This window comes from Corvus cornix, chromosome 2 (genome assembly GCF_000738735.6).
Source record: "Corvus cornix cornix isolate S_Up_H32 chromosome 2, ASM73873v5, whole genome shotgun sequence".
Lineage (NCBI taxonomy): Eukaryota > Metazoa > Chordata > Aves > Passeriformes > Corvidae > Corvus > Corvus cornix.
The window spans coordinates 81553422-81569643 of NC_046333.1; the positions used below are offsets into that span (position 1 = coordinate 81553422).

Sequence of the window (16222 nt, forward strand, 5' to 3'; positions counted from 1 at the left end):
TTTCCCTACCCACCTAATTCTTTGACCTCATCCATTTGTGAATAAAAGTTCTTCTTCCTGGGCTTCTAACTCTTCTGGTGTCTTCCTTGTGGCACTGTGTGTGTAGTGATGGGAGGTTTTCCTTTGTGCCGGACCTGTGGAATTTTAACAAATGAAGCACAACAATGAAAAGCTCATTAGCAATAGTTCTTTGTTACAAGGAACCTGCATTGCTTCAAAGCAGCAATAGCAATTTCCAAGTCGAAGGAGCTTCATTCTCTTTCACAAATTTTGTGCCTGGTGTGTAACACAACTGCAGATCACTGAGCTGCAAAGAGCTTTGTACTGAAGTGATGAATTGTGCTGTGCTTGAATCTGCATATGAGGTGAAGAAGGATCAGAGAGGGATGGATGAGGTCATTGTGCCTAATGGAAGAGTCTTTGTGTCTTGCTACAGAGAATGAGACTCTTCCCATTAAAGCCAGTTAAATCTCTGAGATTAATGGCATCTAGAAGCAGGGTTTTAACACCTGGTCTGAAACTAAATGGTCTTTGATTTATAATTTTAATCTCTCTGGTTTTTTTCTTATGCTTAAAATTCTAGCTAGGGGTAAGGTTAGGCTTCCCCCCCACTGGCACAACTGCCCTCCTTCAGGTCACACTGCTTGCAATAGAGATGCTGCCTTTAATTTTTCCAGATATCTCTCATTTGTCCAAAGTCTCAGGGGATGCTTTCTCTTGTTGTGATGATTGAAAATGTCAAAAGAATTTGTAGAAAAGGGTACTGCTTTGAGACGTTTTGAGCTGACTCTGTTGATCCAAGTTTGGTGCATTTATATATATTTTTTTTCCCACACGACAGAGATTTTTATACTTGCAGTGTGTGCATTAAAATATGTATAATCTGTTTGCTCTGGAAGTCCTTTTGGCAACACCACTGAAGCAGTTTGAATTATTTTTCACTCGGATTCAGATGGTATCTTTATAAAATGTGGTGAAATCCAGTGCTGGAAAACAAGCAAGATTGACAGCCCTGGAAATTGAAATCCCTGTTAATCCATGTCCTAGCTAGCACAGCCTAGCTGGAGCAGACTCTCTATCTTGGCAGCACGGCTCATGGTTAACCTGATGAGATGACCTCTGCTTCAGTTATTTATTGTTTACAGAGCACTGAAGGTTTGCAAAGATTTTTCACAGTGAGAACAATATGTTTCAGTTTCTGTTTTCAACATCTTTCTATATGATGTGTTCATTATGGTATAAATACAGGTTTGTGTCTTTTTAAAAAGCAGAGCTCTGAACTTTGCACTGAATTTCTTCTGTAAAAGTTATAGAAATTGGTAGGGCTATAGTGAAAGAAACAGAATGCATTATGGTGACATGAGCAATTTAGGATTTCTGCTAGGTCACTCTGCAGCTGTCCCATCAGCATCATGGTGAAAGTGGTATGTAACAGAAGAAAGAGTTGGCCACGTATGAAAGGATGGGGGGAATTTGTTCCTATATCTGAAGTTGTGTGCCCCAGAGAGAGTCCCATCCTCTCTTTGGGGTGAAGCATGCTGAGGTAGAGCATAGCAACCACATCATGCTAGGAAGTTTGTTATTACTCTTTGGTAAGTTGAGTGTCATTTGCATTTTCAATATTTGTCTTCTCAAGTTACACATTTCCTAACACTGCCATAAATTGCCAGCTTTTTACTTGGCCAGATGCCTACAATATAAGCAAGTTTCCTTGTTTGGTGTGGGGTTTTTGTGTGTCCAGTCTCTTTTTTTTTTGCCCCTCTCTAGGTCAAAATCCGCATTTTATTATTGCACAAAGTACCCAGTGGAAAGGCATTGAATCCTCAGCATTTTCCTTTTGGGCTCTTTATTTTGAATTCCAACAATAGATTCCACAGGCTCTTCTCATACCTGTGATACTTGCATCTAGTTGCATCACTGTTGCATAGAGGGACACTTTTCTGCTCTGACTTTTCAACACCACACCCACAGCCAAAGAGAAGGGTTTATTTGTAAAATATTTTATTGTACTTGTGTTTTACCTTGTGTCATTAATAGAGACCATTTCCAACGGTTCTTTCTTGTTTGGTTGGTTGATATTTTTATTTAATGGCCATTTTTCCTTGGTATTCCTTCTAGAGATTTGGTCTTGGACTGTTGTACTGGAAGTAGATTTAACAACAAGTCTTTCTGCAGCAATATGCAAATGACATTAAAGCAGAGACTTAGTAAATAAAGGAGAAAGAATATAACTGCAAAAGGATTACAGAAGAGGAGAAGAGATGAAGACTGTGAGATCTTAATATTGTAAGAGCATTTTTAGTACCACTGTCAGGTGAAGAAAAGAAATAAAAGCAAATACAGGAAAGGAAAGGTAGTGTTTTAGCATGTTATTTGTGGTTAAATGAATCCCCTCTTCTGCTGATGACAGAATCTTTTTTTTACCTCGAAAATGAGAGGAACTGAGGTCTACAAGACTGGAAGGCTGGATGGACATAGAGGAGCACAAAAAGGGGTGCAGGCTGTCCTGTATGGTTTTTGGGTGTGCTGTATACATAAAACACACCCAAAAATATATTCATATGTTTTCCTGGTGGCCTCAGGCAGCACCAGCTAAGGATCTTAGAGACTACACGTTATCCAGCCTTGGCATAAAATGAAGGGATGGTCAGGAAGTTTCCCTTTAATCAGCTGTGGGGGTTCTTGAAAATACAAGCTAAGCAGCCCAAGAAAGCTGAATCTGTGCCTTTACTGTTAGAAAAATCTCAGCAAAGACGTAATCATCCTATGTGTTTCTATTTATGAGCTCAAGGTGACCTTGACACATTTGGTCTCTGAAGTGTAGATTCCTCAAAAGGAGCAGTCAGAGCTATGTTTCAATGTATGCAATCTGTGTGTACATACTGTATGCTTATAAGATTCCAAAGTGATAAATGAGAAAGGATGGCTGCAAAGCTACTGAAGTGATTTTGGATATGATGGAGACATCAGTGACACTTCATGTAATTTAGTCTTTGACTGATGAAAGCTGTCAGCCACTGGGAAACCATTGGGATAGATGTCACTAAACAAATTGGATTTTCACAACATTGTTAATTTGTGAAATAACTTTATGGAATAGATTTTTTTCCTGAAAGCTTGTAAATAGAAATCACTAAAAAGAGCGTCATCATTAAGAATTAGATAAAACATGGAAATCTAAGTAATCTAAATAAAATAAGAGGATATATCAGACTTGCAAAAAATAGAGTATATTTATTTTATTATTTTTGTGACACAAATACACAGAGCAGCACAGTGCGTGCTCTGAAGAAAACACACAAGAGGCTTCCCTTTATTGAAGCAAATATGTCAAGAACCATTCATTCCTCATTTAACTTTAGGTTATTTGACATTTCCTTATTTGTTGTTTGACAGCTTAATCAAGAGCATTACACCAGATAGTATATGATTTCTATTGTGTCAAGTCAAGTTTTACTACTTTTAAACAGACTTAAAAATAGAACTGAAATTTTTAACTGTTGTGTTGGAGGAAGAATATAAAATTATGATTTATTCTCCTTAGAAGGATTTTTTCTTTCTTTTCTTTTTTTTTTTCCCTGTTTTTTTTTTCTTTTTTTTTTTTGTGTGTGTCATGCTATATTTTAGGATCTAATAAAAAATAAGCAAGTTTGTACTGACAAGGTTCAGGCATGTGCATGGATGTTCCTCATATGTGTAACACCTATATATGTGAATACATGGGGTCTTGAGTATAAGCATTGTAGTAATAAAGAATTTGGCCTTTTGTTTTTGCAAACTCTGATGGATCGGATGTTTTAGTTGTAGAATGGTCTTTGAAAATCTTTGTGCCTTCCATTGTTTTTAATTTTACCTGGTTTATTTTAGGAAAGATTTATTAACTTGATATTTTGCAGAAATTTTAAAATACCTGTATCTTACTTCAGGATTTAGTGAATAACTAAAACTGTGGATGAACTTTCAGAAAGATCTAGCAGAAATATTTTTTTTTCCTTCTGGCTCCTTTCCAGGACTCTGATAGCTTTTCAGGGTTTCCTGTGTTTCTGATGAACATCTTCAGAAGACAGAACTGATACTGAGGGGAGTTGTCCAGTTTTTCTGTTGCAGTTCTAGTTGAATCAGAGATCTATATGCAAAATCTGATAGGGAAGAGTGTCGTTTGAATTGGTGGAACCCCCTTTGCTTATAGTCATGGGAATTAGAGGAAACATTAAACAGTGCTTTCATTTGTGTGTTAAATCTTTGTAAGTGTGTAGTGAAAATTTTGTTGATGTATAAAATATCTAAATCATCATCTTTGCAGTGATACTGTTAAAGAACAACAAAGTGGAGTAGTAGCCTGCTTGCCCCTTACGCAATCTGCTCTAGTGGGACGTGTCTCTGCCTGTGGGACGCCATGACCAGGGCTGGTCCTAGATGATCTTTAAGGTCCCTTTCAACCCAAACCATTCCGTCATTCTCTGATACTCTAGGCATTTTGTATAATCAGTGCAGACTGACCCATTGGATGGTTCAGGCCACCTATCCCATTTGATACACTATTGCTTATCCAAGAACTGGTGAAAGAATCCAGAAGCTTCGTGAAATAAGTAGGTGTTTTGAATACTTACTTTGATAGAAAAGCTACATATAGATGAATAGGTGGGGAACAGAATTGTTCTGTAGCAGTGATGTGGGATGGGAGCCTGAGCTGCCTCACCACTCCCTGTCCTTCATATCAGTCTGCTAAACTTTGCTGTCACTTAAGCTGTTGCTGTGAAGACAGAATATATTGGTTATTGATGGAAAGAAACAAATCAAAAGCTGGTAATTAGATGGAAGTTGAGAGGAGTTGGGAGTCTGAAATGCATTTGCAAATGGGGCCATGGGGCTGAGTGGATTTTCCATAAAAGGTGTATTCTCCTCCCCTGGTTTGGTTGTCTTAGCTGTGACCACCATGCATTTGCTGAGAAGTGTTTATTTAATACCCACTGCCCTTTAAAACTGTACCAAAGAACTGCAGCACTGAACCCACTGCAAGAAGATGAAGTTGCCTTTATTGTCCAACTGAAGCAGGATGTCACAATAGTAATTTCATGACACTTTGGAGCTCATCCAGCAGTTCCTTAAAGTAGTAACTACCTTAATATAATCTTTATTTTGCAAGTTTGCCTAGTAATAATGTTCAGAATACCCACTCACAGTGTTGTTTTAGCAGTAGAATTTTGTCCTTTAGATTGGTGATTCACATTTGAAATGTATTATATTAAGTTTCTATGAAAGCTAAATACCAGCTACTATCAAGTACTTTTATACAGTGATACACAAAATGACAGAGAACTGTTTTAAGTTGAATATATATTTTTAAAAAAAAACAGCTATTTGAAATTGCTGTATCACTGTCTTCCTTCTGGTTTCTCTTTATATCCATGTACAAATTTTGGCATGTTTTTCAGTACAGTTTACAAATATAAAAAGTGTGTCCAGATGGCTACAGCAATAATCTGTGGTGTGATGATCTTCTTTTTTAATTATTCAACACATGTGACTCCAATCTCTCTGTTGCCTTTTCCCAATTTATATAGAATGCAACAGCTAAGCTTGAATTACTTTCTTATTGCCTCTTTTTTACCTGCTTCTGTTAACCTTGCCTTTGCTTGAAACTACTTTTATCCATCTTCAAGATTTGACAGAAATTTTCATCCAACTCTAATCTTAATCTTTTTCATCCTCTGCTCAAGTGATACAACTTCTCTCTTCCAAGCTAATTTTTTCCTATGGTTATCTTGGTGCATTGTCATCTGCTGCTCTGTTTCATGGATGTCCTTCCAGTCCTGAACTTGTGCTTTTAGTTCAATCAATCCATGTTTCTAAACCATTTTTTTTGGTGGGTTTTGTTTAGTTTTTTGGACAGCTTTCAAAACAGAAACTTTTTTGTAATTTAAGAGTATTTGTATTTATATAGTGAAGTTTCAGCACACTGTTAATGCAAATTAAATCACAGCTTTACTTGTAGTTGTGACTCTGGTCTCACACAGATTCCTAATTCTCACTGGTGAAATTTCAAAATTCACTTTTTCTGTGACTGGAAAGCTTGCAGTACAAGACTCAGACCTTAGCAGAAAATGGGAACATGGCTGTGCTTGGTCAGAGGGGCATCCAGCCCAGCATCTGGTCTTTGTCAGGAGCAGACAGCACGTGGCTCAGGGAAGAGGGTAAGACCGCAGCAATCAGCTAGTGGGATTTTTCCAGAACATAGTGGCAGTTTCAGGCTCAGGATTTTCACACCGCAAAATGGGAGTTTCTAGGTATTTTATAGCTATCAATGGGTCCTTTTTCTGAAGGTCTTCCTGACCCCGTTTTGAAACTCTTTAATTTTTAAAAATGAACAGGACCCTGTGGTATGGACTCTGTTCTGAACTGCTATTACTCTCAGCACTTGAAACTGTGTTTCTACTGCAGAACAGCTTGTGTTCTGTGTTGTTGATGGTGTTGACAGTCTGTTGGGTCCTAAGAAAATGTGTTTGGTTTGTCAGTAATAGTACCAACTGGAAAAGGAGCAGGCAAGTGTTGCGTAGAGAGAAAAGAGAAAATAAAATGCAGGGGTGTGTGTGTCAATCCCTTAATTGCTACAGTTCTTCCTTCTCCATTTCCTTTTCCTGCCCTAGATGACACTTCAGTTCTTCCTTCTCCATTTCCTTTTCCTGCCCTAGCTAACACTTCAGTTCTTCCTTCTCCATTTCCTTTTCCTGCCCTAGCTAACACTTCAGTTCTTCCTTCTCCATTTCCTTTTCCTGCCCTAGCTAACACTGCCATCCTTTCCTGGATCATTTTCTTTCACTTCATGCCTTTCCTTTGTCTGTTAAACCTCCTCTGTTTTTTTCTTCCACCTTTCAAACCTTTATTTGAAAACAATCATTACCATTTTATTTTTCCATTAAAGATATTTTGTAAAAGAAAAACTTTGCAGGCTTTGTAGTTTGTCTGAGGTGGAGAATCCTTCCTTTTATCACCTCATTTCTGATGGCCAGTCTAAGGATCACAGTTCAGTGGACGTCCCAAGCAGTGCATGGGGAAAGGTGCTCCCAATGACTGGAACAAGAGACTAGGTATGAGTGGAAGGAAACTTTAAGTAGGAGTCTGTGCCTTGGGAGGATATCAAAAAGGCTGAGGAGCTAATGGATAGCTAAGAAAAAAAAAGGATTTGAAAAAAGTGCTGAGATGTTGCTGGAACTTGGGCCTAGTCTGTGCTGATTTGACTTTATTCCTACCCTTAAGTTGCCTGTTGTTCTCTTCTGTGTGGGCCTGCTGGGTTGGCCTGTGCTTGCTCAGGAAGCTGTGGTCCACTGGCTCTACACCCCACTGATGAGGCGGAGAAGCCCACAATGTGATAATTGAGTTCCGAGGTGTTATTACAAACTCCTGGCTTCACTCAGGTCACTGTTCTTGAAGCAGTGCTTCCTTTGAACAAATCACAAGTATCAGCTTTTTGAGAAGTGCTGGAGAACTAGCTTTGATGACAGATTCTTCTTTTATTAGTTGTCACCCTCAGCTACAGATATTAGCAGTCTTTTGGCAGAATGTCACTATGAATTCAAGGATTGATTTTTGACTGCGTTAGTCAATGACAGCTGATGGCTGTCTGGCTCTTGCAGAACTTAAAATACATGCCACTGCAGAAATGAATGACAGTATTAAAAGTTGAAGCAACTCAGTAATCAGTTTTTTAATTGAAGCTGACTCTCACTTTATGCAAATACAAATTAGAATATGCTACTCTGCTGCATAGTAAACAGTCTGCATTGCTGGGTCCAGTGATGAGACGTGATAGTGTACAACTAGATTATTTCACTGAAGAAGATCTATAGCCTCCAGTCTCATCTTGATGTTGAGTGAGGTGATCTTTGAGCTGTTGCTCTAATCTAATCGTGTATCTGACTGATAGGCAAATTGTTTTTCTGAAGCTATACTGAGTAAGGAATCTATTTCGAAGTAATTATACTATAAAGAGGTATAGGTTTGGGAGTTTTTGTGCCTTTGACAGGAAACAGGATTTGCTACAGTAAAAGAGATTGCTTGGGTGTTTTGTTTTGGTTTTTTATTTTGGGGGGGGGTTTGTTTGTTTTTTGTGGTTGTTTTTCTTGGAAGAGCCCTCTTGATGCCTGCTTCTGGCCTCCAACCTTTTTTCCTTCTGGGCTCCAGGGCTTGTCACTACTGGTGAATTGAGAGCATACACATTGCCTTAGAATTTAGCTATTTTTTTTGGTAGGTGTGATGACAGAGTCTTTTTAATATATTCCTTTCTCCAACAATCTTCCTCTCAAATGTTTTGTATGAGTTTGAGGGGTTTGGTTTTAACAAGTCAAGAAGAATTACAGAAAGAGGCACTGAGCTACATCGTAGAGGTATTAATGTACTCCAGTTTTATGAGCATATGAGTGCTGGTACCCTCTTTCCTGATTTGTCTATATGCTTACTATATACCCAGCAGTGTGGCCTTCTTTTGGTGAAGAGGAAACAACAGTTCTCCCTGTTTCCTTGTCACTTGCAGCAGGAAGCGTTCTCTTCTTTTAATAAATTGTAACAAAGGTACAGCTAGCAATACAGTAGACAAATTAGGTATTTTTCATAAAATTTTCATGACCAAAGATGAAATAATTATTACTATTTTAAAGTGTGTGCAGTAGCAATATGGGGACAGTATCTTTCTTTGTATTCATAATTCTGTTCTAATGAACCCATGTAATGTATAGTGTGTTTCATTAGTTCAATACTTTTTTTTCCAGGTTTGTGCTACTGCAAAAAGGTTATCTGGAGTTGTTACTTCACATGAGCAATTTTTTTTTTCAAATCTTTACTATTTTGGAAACTAAGATGTCGAGCAAAGTGTCCAGGGAAAGTGGAATGAGTCTCCTTCAACGAATTACATGAGCAGTATCTGCAAGAGTAAACACTGGTGTGCGTGTAAAGAAACCCCAGACCTGCTTGTGAATGCCTGTACTCAGAATCAGCCCTGAAATTGGCATCTTTTAAACATTCCAGACTGCTGTTAGTATACTTATATTGACATAAGCTCACTTCGTCTTTCACTAAAAGTGTAGTTTTAAACTGACACTTACAGAATCAGTAAAGATAATTATTTGAAAGCATCTTTTCTTTGGAACAGCTGCAGCTAGTGTGGCAGCTTTCTTTTGCTTAGCTGTGCACACTTTTTCTGTTTAGCAATAGGTGTCTTTTTTGGCTTGGCTAAAACAGAAGTCTTGAATTGCTGTTTTTTTCTTCGTCAAATACTGTTGTTGGAGAAACCAAATGCTACATTTGTAAGATATAACCTTTGCCTGATGTGCCTCATTCGTCTTTATGTTTTTTCTAGGCAAGCTGGATCAAAACAAAGGGAATGAGGGATAGAGTAAGTGCACAAGACCGTTTACATACAGAAATAAAATAATATATTGAAATAAATTGCATATTGTAGCGCTGCTTATTCTGCTTTATTTTCATTTTGCATCCTCAGGTGGTTTTACAAACTTGTAGAATGCAATTTGTTGAAGTCTGAATAAAGGTCTCTGCTGGAAAAGTTATGCAAATAACAGGTCAATATACAGTCTCCCCAAATATTTAGCAATAGTTATAAAGCTGGTCAGTGTCACTATTTGGATATGTTTTGAAGAGTTTTGACCTGACCATTATTGTCATTGTTGAGAGAGATTTGCATATGAAAATTATACAGAAATCAGGGAAACCAGCCTAATCTTTTCGTGTTTAGGATTCTCTTGGCTTTGTCTTGTCTTGCCTTGTCTTATTGCTTCAGGCTAGCTATCACTTCTTGGCACAAAAGCTGCACTTTCAGTAAGGAGAACAGGTGATTTCAGGAAAGATTGTTTTGTCTGCTTCAAGCCTTCTGACTTTTTGCAGTGTTTCGGGTCTGTGTAGTGTGCTTCCACAGGCTCACTCTTACAGCTGTTGTCTTGGGCAGCGATGGAACTCGCGCAGCGGTCCTTACTCAAGGGTGTACAGAAGGGAGCAATCTCGCCCTTATAAGTTCTGTGGAAAAAGATTCAGTTTTGAAGTCTTTTCTAAGGTGTCTGTTCATTGCTTCGTGCTGTGGGTATATGCTGAAGGTGTTTGTTTCTTTGGAGGGGCTTTAATTGTATTTTTTGTCGGGGTTGGGGATGTGTGGGTCTTTTGGTTCTTGGGGGAGGAGTTTTGTTTGGTTCGTTTTGCTTGTTTAGTTTGGGGATCTTTAAAAAAAAACATTTTTAATTTTTTTACTCCAGCAGTGTATTAGGTGCAGTCTCCAAACTCCTTTCTCCTTCCATGCACGCAGTTGTGTAATGAAGTGGACAGTGACTTAAAGAATTTTTGATGAGGTTTCTATCTAGTGCCTTGATTTACTGTTCTCTTGCCAGTTAGGGCCTCTGAAGGCTCTCCTTTCAGTTGTTGCAAGTAAGCGTCTCCTCACAGTTCCCTACAACAATATTTTTAAATTAATACATCTAAAACCACTAATAGACTTAAATTAATAAAATAGTGCAGTGCATTTAAACAGCTAGAGGTAGAGGTAGAGAAAAATTTAGACTGTTATTGTTTTTTTCTGAGATATATTGTCAAGTGCATTCACACACTTCTTTGTTTCTCCTTTCTCCTTGTCTTTGGATATTGTGATTGAGAGAAAGGAGTGCTTCCTGCCTCAGTTTTTGCCATGTGAGATGCAGGCAGTGAGAGGAAGAGTTCAGCTAGTACGGAAGAAAGTCCTTGGCCCCAAAATTCTTCCACAGCATGACTATGACATGTAAACAACTGTGTCAGAGACCACCTATGGCATGTCAGTAGTCTGATAGGAAAGAGGATACTGTATGGATTTAGAGACCAAGGAAAGGTGGTGGTGTGAAGGAACCTTTGTTTCTGTTACTGAGTTCTGTTCGGGGGGACATTTCAATTCAGGGAGGAGTCCTCTCGATACCTCCAGAGCACAAGACATCAGACCTGTTGACATTTACATCTTAGTCCTTACTAATACCATGATTAGTCCCATGAAGGTAATCATCCTTTTTGTAATGAAAACCAAGGCATCCATACCTGTGTACATATTTAATATTTGGATGAAGAGTAGTGGTGCTTTTCTTTCTTTCTGGAGAAACGGGATTATCTTTCTGTTGTGTTCTGAGTAGAGCTGGGTTTTTTTGAAACTTGGCTGCGATATGGAAGCCTGGTTACATAAAGACCATGGGGCTTCATTTACAGCCAAGGAGACAAAGAAAGCTGTGATTTCAGTACAAATGTTTCATTCTTGTTTAATTCCTTTCCATTATATTCACACATTTATGAGTATTTCTGAGACTTTCAAAATTAAAAGAAACAAAAGGGTGTTTTTTTGGTGGTTTTTTTTAATAACATGAAAGTACTATATTCCTAGGTGTTGGGATACTTGCTGCTGTACTGTGTGCAAGGAAAAACAGCTTTTGAGACCTTCATGAAGGTATTAGACCTTCATTTTGCTTCCTAAATGTACAAACGTAATCTTACAGAAATATGAATTAGAAGTAGCTGTTAGTAGTGTATTTGTATGATCTGTAAGTTAGGAATAGGAATGCTATAACCCACATAAACTGGGTGAATTTGTGTAAGAATAGTGCATAATACATTTAAATATCAACCTTGCAGAAAATGGACTATCAAACATTGGAACAAGTGCTTTATGCACTACGTGCTTCACTACCCAGAATTTCTATGAACAGATACTGCCTGTTGTGAGCCACAAGCAATTTGTAGGGCCACAGTCATACTGGTACATGACATCATAAGATACTGCTTAGGAAGGTAAGACTATGAATTTAATTGCCTAGAAGCTTCCTCCCCTTTTTTTCAGTGACTGAAAAAAATTTAGCAGAGAAGCTAAAATTGACTATTAAATGTGCTGCTGAGATGTATTATGTCTTTGATGTATTTATTTTAGTTTAAATTAATGAGGGTTAGAAGTGTCCAGGCCTAAGCTGGAAGGCAACTAAAGATGGCAAAATAAGGTGGTAAGAGAAGAGCAGTTTCTCTTATGAAGGCTGGTGCTAGTAATGTTAGGGACCAATGTTTACTGTCCATCCTGCCTTCTGAGTGTAGCTTTTGAAACACACTGCTGTTATTGTGGAGTATCCTTGCATTAACAGCCCTTTGTTTTATGCATTTAGGATGTTTATTTTACATAAATAGAAAGTTTCCACCTTATTAAACAGCACACTATAATTCAGTGAGATCAAACGTATTAGAAGTCAAAATTGCTGATTTTCTTTTCCTAAATTGCTCCATAATTTAGCAGAGTGACTTTTCTGCCTTTATGGAGCTGTCTCAGATCTCTGGTCTTCCCTCATGAAAGGCAGTGATGTCTCATATCTGCATGTTATCAGCATGCAAGCCTGTGTGACTCAGTAAAGCTGCTAGTGGTGAAAGTTTCTTTCGGGTTGTATGATGAGGTTGTTACTGCTTGGAATGTTTTTAGTGATAAAACTAAAGAAACTGGGTTGGATCTAAAATTATATTGACACTGTACATATTCTATTACTTATTTAAGTGTCTGGTTATTGGATGTTTCAAAAGATCAGGGAGTTGAACTTCAGCTTTATTCTGATTCTAAATGAAAACCATTGCACTGCTGATTGGTAGCTTAGTTTTACTAAAAAGGGGTCTTCATCATTTGAGTCTGCAATTCCGAGCCTTGTCATCAGTCTTGGCAAATGGATGGGGACTAAGCCAGTGTCAGAACCAGTGACCCTCACTGCTATAAAGCAGAAATATGTGTCAAAGCACTGAGGTGAATCTTGTCCTACCCCTTTCTGTGGTGTTACATCCAAACTCTACAGACAGGCAAAAAATACATGCCCTAGGGCTGTTGTTCTCTCAAAGCAGTCATTCACATGAGGGTACAATTCCTTTTCTACCTTGTGCTTGGAAGAAGTCAAAGCACTCCTTCGTCTCTGAGGAAAGCAGGGCAAGAAGCAGTGGATCCAAGTGAACAGGGAAGATGATTTAGATATGTTTTTTCTATCCAAGAGGATAAAATAAAAAATGTTGGAGAATATTCTTTTCCCCACAAGTTACAAAATAAAAAAGAGGGGGTAATGAATATCAGTTTTTTAATCCTGCTTGGTGATAGATTGATTTTCCTAAATTAGGTAACTGATGATAGGTTTGTGAAGTAATTAGAGGAGCAGCTGACAGCATACTTTTGAGTAGTCAAATGCTACACAGAAAGAAAGCAATATTGTTGTGTTTTAAATGTCAAGAATTGTCTAATTTTTTCTGTGGTTTGCTCTTGTTCTTAAATAAATTTCTTTGAATTCGCCAGGTGCTTTTCCCACATGAGTGCAAGAAGAGTAGATAGTTAAAAGAAGTGACTGCTGTGGAGGACAGCATGACCACCATGAAAGGAAGCTGCCTCCTCACACTGCTCTTGGCAGGACTTGGGGTGTTAGGAATACTGGAACCAACAACAACAGAAGATACCCACTGCCACAGAGCTGAGCATCCAATTATTGCATACAAAGGTAAGATGTAAGTGACAAAAATCTTTTCCAGGACTAGGCTGGAGATTGTGTAATCACTTCATGGAAACCTCTGCTTTTAATGTAGAATGTCATGAGAAAAATAGGTGCATTCAGTGCTGTTAGATAAAAATCTGGGCTGTATTCTATGGAAATTAAATACAACTAGGCTTGTTCAGAATTTGTAACTGAATGTATCACTTAAATGTGGGTGACTCATTTTCCTTTGTGATTAAAACCAGCCTGTACTGTTGCATGGAGTTATTCCTTTCCAAGTGCCCAATTCTACATGTGTACTCTTAATTTCATGAAGTCACTCTTGTCCCCTTCCTTCACCCTGTCTAGGCCTCTCTGGGTGGCAGCTCCACCCTCAAGCTTATCAACTGGTTCTCTGAATTTGGTGTTATCTGCAAACTATACAGAGAGTGCATTCTATTGCCTCCCCTTCTTGATTAAGGTGTTAAACAGGATGGGTCCCGGGATCAACCCTTGTGTTATTCCACTTGTTGCTGGCTCGGGTGGAGTAAGGGGTGTTGAACATTTGCTCTCTAACTGGTAGTTCTGGAACCCCTTCTGCTAAACAACAGATGCCTTTGATACCTTAGTTGTGATATTGAGTCCCTCAGCATCATCCAGGTCTGCTGCCGCTAGGTTACCTGTCCAAGTCAGCAGCAGGCTGATATTTTCCCTGTTCAACCTTCCATTACTACTGGAGCAGTAGAAGCTGTTCCACTTGTCCTGATATTCCATGCAAGTTGTAACTCCCACTGAATTTTGTTTAACCTGATGTAATCCCTGCATGTCCACATGGTCTTTCTAAATTCCTCCTTGTCCCTGCTTACGCCTAATACACACAGACTTTTTGCATTGCAGCTGCACCACAAGTTCCTTCCTTCACCAGGACAGTCTCTTCATACATGTGGTTGTTTGTCATCTTGAGTATTGGGGTGGAATGTGGAGGAACAGTTGGAACAAAGTGAAGAATACTTGGAGAGTATTTTCTGTAAAAACCTGAGGCAGTTAATAACTTACCTGACCTTTTTTTTGTTTATTTGAATTGAGATATTTCCATTAGTGTCACAACTTAAAATGAGTTCCAAACAGTTTGCAGTTATGAGGATGTAGGGATTAAGATGTATTCTATTACATACTGCATTCCTCCTGTTTTTCTAAGAAAGCACATGTGTAAGTTTTTTGTTCCAATGAATTAAAATTTATTGAATTTTAATTGAGAAAAGATTTGTTTCCATTCTTTTCGTAAACTTAGAGAAAATAGTGTTGTGTTTTTTACAGAAAGTGTTTTGTTCTGGCATTTTAATGGTTTAATAATAGTAATAGTACCTGCTGTCCTGTTCTTCAATACACTGGAGAATGAACTCTGTACTCAGAACAACAAACCATCTGTGTATTGTGAAGGAGGGACCTTTATCACTCACTTATTGATGGGCTAAATAGTATGAGTTATTCTGATGAAATATCTGGTTTCCTTAGCATTCATATTGTGCGTATAATTTAGTTTAAAATGCTATTCTTTATCAGAACACGCATACACAATATTGTAAATTAAAGTAATTAAAGTAGCTCAGTTAAAATTATGGCACTTAGCTTTTTAATTTCACAAACTAAGAGATAACTGCATGTACTTTTTGGTTTTGTATATGCAACTGTGAGAGAAAATAATTGAGACTCATTACCAGTCCTGTGTTCTAGGAGCTGATTAAAAATGTGTCGTTTTATGAATCTAATTCAGCCACTATTTAGGAGAGTTTCTTGAATTGAGACTTATCCTGCCTTCTAGACTTCTCTTGTTCTCCGTCATATTTAATTTCTAGTGATGTTCTTCCAGTTCTAAGTCACTATGCTAAGGCTTTTTAGGGACAGAAGCCATCTTGTTGCAGTTGCATCTTTTGGTATAGCCAAAGGTAGTGTCACAGTTAGAGTTTACTGAACAAAACCTATTTCTTTTTGCTGTAAATATATGTGGGAAATAGAATTATATAGCAACATTTATGGTCAGATTTTTACTATGAGATCTAGTATGATTTTCAATGCCAGAGTTCCTCTTGACCTTTGTGGTAAAAATACCATTAATTAGTACATGTCCATGACATACCGTAGCCTTTATGAACGGACATGTCTTGAAAAATATTCTGACAAGCTGTAGTTCACACTTCACACAATAATCTGTTGGGAGTCCTTAGTAACTATTACAACATACATCTAGAAACATATTTGCAATGCAGTATACAGCATGTGATAGCTGGGTAACCTAGTTGGTGTGGGCACATGGCATTTGACTTGGAGTTGCAGGATTGACAGTTAATGGAAAAACAGAAGTTTTGAAACCCCAGGAAAAAGTGCCTGAGAGGTTTGTCTTTGATTCTGTATGTTAGGAATGGATTACTTGGGGTATCAGAGTGTAAGAAGAGAGATGTGTGTGAGAAGGCACTCTCCGAATGAATCCTGCAATAGGGGTTGGCAGGTTTCAACCAGCCATCATGCTGATATCCATATTCTTCCTCTGACATTTGCTGACTTCACGAATGCCTATAGGAAAATGCTCTCTGTATTTATTGACGTTATTAGTGCTGCTAGACCAACATCGAGTTGAGAAATCAATTTGTAACAGTTAAAATCCCTTTGAGTGCTGCATTAATGCCCTACTCTGTAAAGTCACCTAACAGTATTAGATCCACCAGAGCTAAATACTG

At 38.1% G+C, this 16222-nt stretch overlaps 1 protein-coding gene across 6 annotated transcripts in view; it reads left to right on the plus strand.

Moving 5' to 3' along the window:
- Positions 1–16222, plus strand: part of SEMA5A (semaphorin 5A) — a 317047-nt gene that overhangs the window by 87067 nt on the left and 213758 nt on the right. For 5 of the 6 annotated variants that reach the window (XM_039548447.1, XM_039548450.1, XM_039548448.1 and 2 more), the window contains one exon: positions 13316–13514. In XM_039548447.1, coding sequence (XP_039404381.1) covers positions 13382–13514 — 133 coding nt within the window. In that variant the 5' untranslated portion in view covers positions 13316–13381. Of the gene's footprint in view, positions 1–9352; positions 9389–13315; positions 13515–16222 lie in introns of all 6 variants that reach the window. The other variant, XM_039548451.1, reaches the window with a different exon arrangement.